We start from the raw sequence: 12,115 nt of genomic DNA on the forward strand, positions 1-12,115 counted from the left end.
CCAAAGGTAAGCTTTTCTGATGACCCAGAATTGTTTAACTTTACATCTGTATCAGTTGAGTGACACATTCAAAGTCATAGTGTGAATATATAACCTAATATTTCTATATAGCAGGATTTTTTTTAAATACTGCCATGTCATAATTATTCAACCTCTATTGCATGTAGCTGTTTCTTAAATATGTAAGGCTACATAAGTAATTGTTTTAAAACAAAATTAAGTCATCAATCTGCAATGGCACTTATTTAAGTTTTAAAATGTAAGTTTAGGGTTGTAAGCAAAAATGTATTTCTATGCAAAAAATGCAATTAAAAATAAGCTGTCTCAAAAGCAAATAAAGGAGATTATTTTATTACACAAGAAAGGTCATGGCACTTCAATTTCCAATAGACAAATTTGGCAGCACCATTCATAAATTTTTTATATATGGTACAACAGCAACCTTCTTGGGGCGTGGAAGAAAGCAAAACTTCACCAAGGGAAATGTTGACTTGAATATTCAAGAAGTAGTTAGGAAAGACCTGTGGAGTCCTGGAAGAAGGTTTTATAGATGTATGACACTAAACTGAAAATGAGTTTTTGACCCATGGGTCAGCAGTACATCTGGAGTTTGATGACAAGGTGATGACAAGAACAACACCATCCCCACAGTCAAGCATGGAGGTGGGTCAGTTCTGTTATGGGGGTGTTTTGCGGATGCAGGAAACGGCTATCCTGACTATGTGACTGACACCATGACTTTTTTCAAGTATCAGGCCATTTTGGCATGAAAAATTTGATGCCTTCAGTGTGTTCATTGAAGCTCGGTGATCAATGGACTTTCCAGTAAGACAATAACACCAAGGATACATACAAGTTGTCCAAAATCTGGTTCAGGGATAGGTCGTGGAATGTCCTTAAATGGCCCTTTCAGTCCATCATTAAAATCCCATTGCAAACCTTTGTTGGGATTTCAAGGAAGCAGTGGCAGCACAGAAACCAAAGAATGCCAATGAGCTGGAAGCTTTTGCTCATGAGAATTGTGTAAAAAGTCTAATAGAGAGGTGTCCGAAGCCTGAGAACACTTACCTGAAACATTTATTTTCTGTTATTAAGGATAAAGGATGCTCCACAAATGATTGACTTTGGGGGTTGAATATTTTTGACATGACATTTGTGGAGAGAATTAGTTATTTTTTTATTTTAAAATTTGGGTAAACTGAACTCTTTGTTCTCAAAATCACTTAAATATGTATTAAAAACTTACTTTGACTGTTTACTGAGGTTTTAGTTGATGTGTTTTAATTCACATCACCAGAATGTATTGCTGGTCAGGGGGGTTGAATAATATATACATATACTGTGGATACCATTGGAGAGAGTTAACAGTGCCTCCAGTGACACTGTAATTACAAAAGGGAATCACATTTTCACCCTCAAAAACATGCTTTCTTTGAAGACATTGTTTGGATTGTATCAGCAAAGCAAGTTCCTGTGAAATAGAAAAGGGCTTCAGTCAAGCAAAAATAATTAAAGAATCAGAATCTATATAATGTCAGGGATAATATTTAAAACACAGGGATTATTATTCAATTATTAATGTTGTTGTTTTCTTTTTCTTTTTACTGGCATGATGCTTAGATGAAGATCTTTTACTCATGAAAAGCTGGATAATTATCCAGGTGAAAATAAACATGATGTCTTCAAAGAGAAAGTGACAGCTAAAATATCATTTGAATAACTGTTTCACTCTGTCAGCTTCTCACACTCAATATGTGAATAAGCTCCACCCACTAAATGTTTTTATTCTCAAATAATAGTGAGAGAAAAAAAATATTTAAGTAAAGGTGAAATTTGCAAGAGGATAATGAGATAAAAAAACTGGATGTACTGTAGAATATTTTTGCATAAGCACAAGCAGTGAGCAGAATATAAAATTGTATACCATTGTGTATGAATTCACTGAGGTATCCGTCTCCATGGATTTTTGTTTTGTCATGAAGGATTAATGTATATAATGAATTCATGTTAAAAACTGTTGTGTAGTGTTTAGGTTGAACTATATTTGTTATGTGCAATGTCTCAAAGCACCTACATAAATCAGAGCTCTCAGTTCTTGTAAGGAAGTTTACAGTGTATCAGTCACAGTGAACTGCAGAGCACAGAAGTACACAGCAGAATCAGAAACATGCAGATCCTGGATTGTGTGAAAAACTGAGCTTGAGGATTTGTTGAGATCTGCATGAAATCTTTCCTCAAACTATTTTTTGCTGTTGCTTGATCCAACTGAAAGTTTACGGAGCATATACAGTATGTCGGGAATCCATTGATTTTATGGAAGTGTATGTACAATGAAGTGTAACCACAGTTTGAACTTTTGTTGGCTGATTAGCAGTATACTCTGTATTACATTCTGTCAAGTTAATATTATAAAGTCTTTTTTTCTTTTTTACTTTTATAGAGTAAACGCTAATGAAAAAAAATCTTTGCATTGTTTTCAAAATATTGTCGTAATATTCTTTTATAGGCCATGTCAACACTAATATGTTTTATTTTATTTATATGATTTCACTACGTTTGTGCTTCTCATTCACATTAGAATGGTGTTTTCATCCACCTAAATGGAGCATTTCGAAAACACTCTTTATTACCACATACTTTGAAAACAATGACTTTAGGAAACCGATAACAGAGATTTCAAATGAAAACGATACATGTAATTGCATTTATGCATTTCATGCACGTTTTTAGACTTTAAACTAGTGGAAGATTTGTTGGCAATGAATCTGTACTATATGTATTGAAGAAATACAAACAAAAGCAGAACATTTTGCAAGGAGAAAAAATTGCATAACTGAAGAGAGAGTAAAGTCTCAGCAAATGATAACTGACTGTAGCTTCCTTTTTTTACTCCCCTTTGTCATTGTGATATGCTAAATATCAATGATCATCGTTGACAGCATTAAATCAATGGTAAATATTTAAATGTTAAAATATCTAGACATCTCCACTACAAAAACAAAAAACAAACAAACAAACAAACAAAAACAAAACAACAACAAACGTACAAAATTATGAATAAACAACAAGGTGAAATATTAATGCTTGCATTTATATTTGGAGAAAGTAAATTACATAATCTATCATTAACTTTGTAGCATTATCTCCAAAGGTTCACATTTTATTTGAAGAATCCTTCCACACTCAAATATTATTTAAACATTTACACGTTTTAATTTCATGAATAAAAAAATTTCACCAAAATTCAATTGAGTAATCTTTAACAAAATAAAAAAAATAGTAGTATCTTAAATTGTATTAATTTAGTTAAAAATGACTGTTAAATTTGATGGGATTTTGTTATAAAATTGAAATGCTTAACTCTTAAAAACAGGCTAAAATATTTTAATGAGAGCATTTACTTTTTGCTGTTACCAAAAAAGATGGGGTGGTAAAAGAAGCTTTGTATATACATTTCATTCAAAGACATAAGCATAACATTTAAAATAACTAAGACAAGGGTATAATAATTAATTAAAATATGACATAACCTAGAAATATTTTATCTTAAATGAACACCATAATAGTTTGTTTTGTCCAGTGTACTGGATGGTCTTATTTTCTGCTTTATATAACAGAAATGATTTCTAAATACCAAACAGATCAGATCCACACTTTTAATGCTTCTTTATAATGTTTCAGGTTTATATTAATACCTTATATGCTAATCTTTTTAGCTTCACACAGGTGTTACTGCATATTTTATTGCATTTAGGGCTGAATAGATTGTGGTTTTGATTGAGGTTTTTACTAGAAAGGTTTAGTGTTAAAAACATATTTCGGTTTTTGTATGACATGTTTTATGTTTTGTTTCACTGGGCTCTTACTCTTAGAGCACAGTAATAGAGAGCTGAATCTGACAGAGTCACATTTTTAATAAAGAGTTCTGTTGATGTATCAGATGCTGTTGCTTGAAACTGAGGGTCAGAGGTGTCTGCAGCACTCAGTGATCGAGCACCTTTATATGCTAAATACAAAGGTTCTCCATGAAAATACTTTCTATACCAGTAGAGTACAATATTATTACTGCTTGTACTATATGAGCAGCTCAGTTTTACAGTTTCTCTTTCTTTTGTAATGATTTCTGTCTCTTTATCAGGCTGAATATTGTCCCCTGCCACCAAGCCTGCAAACATAATAAATACATTTTTGATTTGTGTTAGCATGTACAAAATAATATATCATATATATAATAATATCAACAAAACATTAGGGTTTGTATGTTTTCTAAACAAATTATATTATTAATGAAATTATATTCATTGTATTCATACATGTACAGCATGTCATCTATGACCCAATAAATAACGTAGGCTACCTGTTCCCATAATGAGAATAAGTAGAAGGCATCTGTCCATGTTGAATAAGATGAAGTCACTTCTCTCCATTGAGGTTTTCGGTGCTCTGAGCTGTGTATCAGACACTTAAGGAACTACCTGCACTCTGTCACATGATGCTGTGTAGTCATCCTTGAGTTCCTGCTGGATATGAGAGTAAAAGTGATTCCATTGTCAACATTAGTAGCCAGTACATTAGTAGCCATTACACGTTATAAAGTGTTCTGTAAATCTGATATCTAATACATGAAAGTTATAAATTATTGCCTGTGTTTAAGATATTAAAGGAATAGTTCACCCAAAAATTAAAATTCTATCATTTACTCACTCTAATGTTGTTACAAACCCGTATGACCTTCATTTTTCTATGAAAAAAAAAAAAAAAAAGCATTTATTTTAACAAGCCTACTACTGAAAATGATACTGTAATTGTCTGTCTCCATCTACTGGTTTGCTGCTGCTGATGCAATGTAAACTTTTCTAATAATACAAATAAATACATAAATAAATAAATAAATACTAACCTTTTAAGCTAGAAAAAAAGAGAGAGAATTGACTTACAGGAAACTGTAAGACTGATAAATGTATGTATATTGTCAACATTTATCAATGGTGATCAGTGACAGTCTAACCATACTATATATGACTTTATATAACTTTTAAAATTCCTAGATGTTGACATCAGTAAAACAAAGATACGATCAAATGTCATAAACAAAACAGAAAATAGTTTTAATAAAAAAAACATTAAAAAAAAAAAAAAAATCTGCATTGAAATCTGCTATTCTTTTGGACGCTGTCCTGTGTTCCTAATCCTGTAGAATAGAATTTTGAACAATATTTTAACATTTCAAAGGTAATTTAACATTAGAAATAATACAGTTATTCATTTAACGTCAGGTTCAAAAATATATGAAGACAATGGCAATTTGCTTTATCCAGTGTATGTTCATTTTTCTTGTTAAAGAAATTAAAATACAGTTATTCTCAATCCAGATCACATTTCCACCCCCTCCTCAAGTCTTTGAAAGAGAGATTGTGAATACTCCAATGAACAACAGCACTTGAAAATAATCTCTGGTTAAATTGTTTTCTAGAATCCTCCCTGTGGCTATAGAATTATCATATATTTCAACCCATGTTGTAGATCTTGATAACAATACCATTTTTTTTTTTTTTTTGCACAAGTATAAAAGTAAATCAATTTGACGAGAGACAGAATGGTGGAATTTCTTGATCTTTATGACAATATTCATAGTTTTTGAATGAGAAAATTCTCGAGAATTGTGTATTTGTGTATTCTATATTGTGTGTATTGTATAATGTACATTGTATGTTATAATTTGTATATTGTGTTGTAATTATGTGTATATTAGGTTTTAAATTGTGTTGCGTAAATTTGATGTTTATTGTAGATTGGTATACGTCTCATCACTGTCACGACTGCTATGTTGCTCGGAACTGGACCCAAGAATTCCACACACTATTGCACTTTTGTATATGGTTGTCTGACAATAAAAGTGATTTGATTGATGCTAACCTTGTTGGCTCTTTTTAGAATGGCTCTGATCCTGCCTTCTGCCCAGAATTATTAATTTGAATATAAACATCTGTCCTACTACATCTTGCTGTTGTTACACACTCTGGTAAACACCTTCCTTAGACTTTAATGGGAATGTTTTTAGGGACAGTATATTTTGAGAAAGCTGATGCTTAAAAGATAGAACCACTGGTTTCTCAGGTGTAGATTTTTCTTTCTCTTTTAAGTTCTCCTATGACTTGGAATACACTGCACAAGTCATATCGACAACTTTTACAGTGCTCTTTTGGAACTTAAATGTGGTCACTTCGAACTTTTGTTGAATAGAAAAGACCAGCATGAAGATTCTTTCAAATTTCTCCTTTTCTGTTCCGCTGATAAAATAACAACATACAGGTTTGAAACGACATGAGGGTAAATAATGAAAGAATTGTCACTTTTGATGTGAGCTATTCCTTAGGTCTCTCATGTTTTATGATGCATATAGCACCCTCTTTTGCTGTATGGCTTTACATTTTCCTTGTATATTTATGGTACTTTTTACCTCAACCCTTTGATTCTGATGTACATCCTAGAATACAAATAAAATAAGCTAATGAGTAATGGTCATAATCCAATATTTATTTTTAAATTTCCTTCTAAAATGAATTTCATCATATTATCTTTCACCCTCACAGTCATCAAAATCCATCTTAATCTACCTCTAATTCAAATGGATATTTTAAAGGAAAATGATTCTCCACCTTCAGCTGTGTCAGGATTTTTGTACAGTGTTGTTGGGTTTCCTGTCAATGTGGACACCAGGGCAAAGCAGTACAGAGCAGAGCCAGTTACTGCAGCAGAGGAGAGCTCCAGATCCACTTTTTGTTATTCTTTTCTGAGTTTAGTAGAGAATCTTGGATCTACATCAGCTGTCTTATTCTTTTACACTTTCAAATATGAGCACAAGGAATTCAGGAGCTCTTCTTGGATACTGACAGTACCATTGAAGTGACTGTGCAGAGGAATAACTGCAGGATAATTTAACATTTCAGCAAACTCTTCAGAGCTATCTGGTGTGATAGCATTTCCAAAACTGGCACCTGGAAAATAACAACAACTTTTTATAATAATTTATCACTGTTAAAAGTTAATTAGGCATGTAACAGTTAATGGTTACATTAAGGGTTTTAATGTTGTACATCATGTATTAAGATTCTAAAATCTACAAACGTCTCACTCTGCAACGACAACAATTATTTAGAATACAAATTGTTTATATTCTTAAAGTAGACTAGCTTTTTAAAAAAGCCTAAATTAATAAAATGTACTCTTAATATGCAATTAAATGACTTACATGCAAAGGCAGAAAGAAAAGTAACTGAATGAAGTGTCATTGTGCATGCATTCACAATGAAGATTAAATCACCTCTGCTACAGATAGACTACAGTCAGTTTTAATACAGACTCTGTGGGCGGCACCAGGAGAGGCTTGACCAAGGCAGGAGGAGCCAGGAGAGGCTTGAGGGGTGAAGCCATGGAAGGCTTGAGGCTAAGAGTCCTGGATGACTGGGAAACAACCTCGAGGTCACAAGTACAGGCAGAGACTCAGGAAAAGGTGTCCGTTAATCTACTCACACTGGACTATCATAAATTATATTCTCTTAACACACTGGCAGCTGACCATCAACCGACAGTCTGAATGTCAATACAACCTAAATATATACAAATACACACACACACACACACACACACACACTCTATACACTTACTGTATAGTGTACATTCTATATTGTGTGTATTGTATAATGTACATTGTATGTTATTTGTATATTGTGTTGGATGACTCGTGTAAAAGGATCTGCAAAGTTCAAGAGCCTTCTCCACATATTCACAGAGTGTCCAGTGAGGATCAGCCAGAGGCATCAGTTCCTTCAGTGCATTATTCAGACCAGTCTGGAAGAAAAAAAAAAAAGATAAAAATTCACAAGAGAGCAGTCTGGATAGTGCACTAAATTCACTAGCTCTAAAAACTCACATACGTGATCCTCAACTGGACGGTCCCCTTGCTTCAGAAGCAGAACTCTGACAGCCGCTAGATCCATTTTTGGTAAGACTTTCTGTGACAAGGTAGGCAAGGAATGAGGATCTAATTACAGCTTTTTATAAAACAAAGATGAACAAAGTAACACAAAACCACAGCCACCAAGGCACAGAACATGACAACACCTGTGAAGACTGACAAAGAAACCAGAGGAAACAAGGGCTTAAATACACAAGGGAAAACAAGGGAACAAGGAACACCTGGGGAAACAATCAGGGGAAAACCAATCATAAAAAGAAACTACAAAGGACTACAAAACTAACAGGACCAGGAATGGGGAACTAAACAAGAATTTCAACATAAAAGTCAAGGCAAAAAACAGGGAATACGTGACAAGTATTACTTAATCACAACATGTAATGTCTTTTGAAGACTTCTGTGAAACTCTGGCTGCATGTTGTTTTTATTAATATGATGTGCCCTAAATATTTAATGAGAAGTTATTTTCAGAAAAATATATTTGTTTGTAAAAATGTTCAGAGAGATGGTTGATACCTATAACAGATGAGATGTGCAAATGTAATTGTACACATTAGAGCCATTTTATATCTTTGTATCGCAATGATTTCTCTAGCACACTGTCATTGTGCTCCTGGCATGGGCCAAAATTGTAAATAATACAGTATACTGTTTATACTGCATAGGAACCATTATAGAATATAAAACATTTTTGCTATTGCAATTTCACATTGTACCTCTCCTTAGTCAAAATGAATGTGAGTTACCAATTTTTTTTTGTGGCATTAGGATTCAATTGAAGTCTGTTTTTGTACAGTGTTGTTAAGTTTCCTGTCACTGTGGGCCGCGGGGTACAGTAGTATAAAGCAGAGTCTGTGACAGCAGCAGAGGAGATCTCCAGATCCACACTCTTGGCTTCTTTTCTGTGTTTGATGGAGATTCCAGAAACCGGAGGATCAGCTAGAGTAACTGTTCCATAAGAATCCAGTATGAGGAACTTTGGTGGTAAATCTGCATACTTCCGATACCACTGAAGACTATTGACTACAGTAGCACTATAGTTACAAGAAAGTGTAACACTGTCACCCTCAAAAGCAAATTTAGTTTCACTGTATGGGATGATGATATCACTGGCTTTGCTACCTGTAAATGAAAAACAAAAGTATTAATTAATTTAAATATAGCTAATACAATACTAATATTATTTCTGTTCTGTTTCAAACATCTTGGCATTTTTCAAATTCAAATAAAAAGTTTTTTTTAGTTAGTAGTTTTTTTTTAGCTTAGTTAGTTGTTCCTATTATTATTGATACTAACGTCAAAGCATCATATTGTCATTAATGATCAACAATAAAATATTACAGATGATGCATTATAGGCAATTTTGTTCTTTTTCGACTTTTTATTGATTGAATTTCATTTCTGTTGTTATATATATATATATATATATATATATATATATATATATATAATATAACGCATATATTATGGCAGTTTCATAACTGCCGCATTTCAAGCAATATGAACACACAATAGCAGTTGGTGCTACATAATATATATATATATATATATATATATATATATATATATATATATATATATATATATATATATATATAGTGGTGGTGGCGCACATAACTGGTAATCAGAATGTTGCTGGTTCAATCCCCACAGCCATCACCATTGTGTCCTTGAGCAAGGCACAGAACTCCAGGTTGCTCCAGGTGGATTGTCCTTGTAATAAGTGCACTGTAAGTTGCTTTGGATAAAAGTGTCTGCCAAATGCATATATATATATATATATTCTTTTTTTTTTTTTTTTTTTTTTTACAAAAGTGGGAAAGAACCAGACTGGGAAGGTAAGGAACATTTGTAGGGTAAATTATGTTTTAATTGGCCGTTGTGGATTTCAAATTCTGTGAATGAAGACATTTTTAACAACTATGTATAATTATTACATGTATATATAATGTACAGCTAATTCAGGTACAAGGAAAATATTATTAGAGGTAAAAAGTATATTTCTCAGGTGTTTCCATTATTGTTAGATATGCTGCATTAATACAGATTTGATGCTGCCTGGTTTTGACTGAGAAGCAGATCTGTAAATAAAGTTACACTTAAATGTTAATTATCTGAATGCTTGTTATGATTTCTATGCCGATAAATCCACCACACGGGAAAAAAAAATATTGCTTATTTTTGCGTATTTTGGTTAGGCAAGTTGCTTATTTTGGGCTTGTTTTCCAGACCATGTTGCTTGTTTCTCTTGCGAGATCTGGCAACACTGCATTTGGTATTTCACCCGCCCCGTAGCACAGAGTACTGTCATTTTTAAAAGAATGTTATTAACCGTTCTTTTATTTTGTTCCAACCTTTTGGAAAGGAGGCTGCAGAACTTCTGAACCAGAACGAAAAAAAGACAGTTTTTGTTCAGAACGAACCAAAATGAAAAACATTTTGTTTTTAGTCCCTGCTTAAAACACATGATGGTTTTTGCTTTAAGTGTTGTACGAAACACTTAGGTTAGAGATGATGGATGCTCTATGCTTTCTAAATAATTTATCTTGTGTAAAAACTTTAATCATGTTTCTCTTAAAATTGTTCATCAGTTTTAAGTTGCATGTGTTGCTATGTTGGATGTGTTTGTCCCTTATGTGGCACACTCTGCTATTTATCATATAGCAGCAGTTAAAACACAAAGAGGCAACATTGTTTTACACAAATTGCATTAACCCATGGAAATGCTTTCTTCAAAACAGGATTCAAAAGCACTTCTACCATGCTCCCTAACACCAAACACTGGTATGAAAGCGCCTAGAGCCAGATCACAACTCTACACTCATATTATTCCATGGCTGGCTCCCTATTGTAGTAACAGGATCAAATTTGTATCACTATTGCAACTTTGTCACCTTTGTTTGGAGCATGGTTGCATAATAACTGATGTTATCTCAGGATGATCTGAAAAAGTTTTTTAAAGAGTATCAATAAAAGCAAATTAATTCTGCCTGTTAGTCAAAAGGGTTAACATTGTCAGTGTCACAAACGTGCTTATATATAATTAGTGACCTAGAAATTAGTTTATCATTGGTACATAAGCTAATGTTTTTCAGGAATGAATAACTTAAAAATAATTTAATTTGTAAACACACACAGGTGTTGCCGCAAGTGCAATCATATTATGTGCATTATAGATTGTGGGTTTGATATGGATTGGGATCGAATTGAAAACTGAATTTCAGTTTTTGTACAGCTTGTTTCATACTTAGAATCACTGGGCTTCTAGAGCACAGTAATAGAGAGCTGAATCTGACAGAGTTACACCATTAATAATGAGTTCAGTGGATGTTTCGGATGTAGTTGATTGCAACCGAGGATCAGAGGGGGTTGCAGTATCATTCCATGACCGAGCCTCTTTCCACATTAAATACTGAGGTTCTTTGTTAGGATTCTGTCTATACCAGTAAAGTCTAACATAACTGCTGCTTGTGTCATATGAGCAGCTCATGGTCACATTCTCCTCTTCTTTCTTTATAATTTTAGTTCCTTTATTTGGGTTGATCTGTTCTGCAGTCATCACACCTACAACAAACAAGAATATTTTTGCACAAAGTTGCACAAAATTATCTCTGTCCCTTGGATCTTTTTGTACACATACATGTAGTCGAAATGAAAAAAAAAAAAGTGTCCTATTTTACCTGAAATATGGATTAAAATTAGAAGCAGGTGTCTTTCCATGTCTACTCATTCAGGTCAGTTCTGTTATTGCCGTCTGTCCTCTAAGCTGTAGCTCTGTTACTGTGAGTTTTCAGATGTAAAGTCACTATGTAGCTTCCGGCTTTCTGTGAGATGCTGCTTTCTTGGTGTCACGCATAAACAGATTTACAGTAAAATTGATATAAACAAATGAACGCCTCTTGAATGTGTGCTCTGAGAAATGTTATCTGTTCCTGGTCCCGCCTCAGCACTAACAGTGCCATCTGAACATCAGTTTTGATGTTGTTTTCTGCTTGTCTCTTTTGCAATTAATTACACATATTGTGTGTTTATTATCATTAATACAACTTTATTTCTCATATTTACAACTTCGTCATATTTGCAGTTTCATTTCTGGTTATTTAAACATTACAACTCACAGTTGCAACCAGAGGGGGC

General features: G+C 33.3%; 1 gene segment (V, D, J or C); it reads right to left on the minus strand.

The window, feature by feature from the left end:
* Positions 1-11,231: 11,231 nt before the first annotated feature.
* On the minus strand, positions 11,232-11,698 carry LOC127442719 (T cell receptor alpha variable 14/delta variable 4-like). The segment is given in 2 exon segments: positions 11,232-11,542; positions 11,659-11,698. Coding segments are annotated over 2 exon segments (351 nt in total).
* Between the last annotated feature and the right edge of the window lie 417 nt (positions 11,699-12,115).

The sequence above is a fragment of the Myxocyprinus asiaticus genome, chromosome 6 (genome assembly GCF_019703515.2).
Source record: "Myxocyprinus asiaticus isolate MX2 ecotype Aquarium Trade chromosome 6, UBuf_Myxa_2, whole genome shotgun sequence".
Classification (NCBI taxonomy): domain Eukaryota; kingdom Metazoa; phylum Chordata; class Actinopteri; order Cypriniformes; family Catostomidae; genus Myxocyprinus; species Myxocyprinus asiaticus.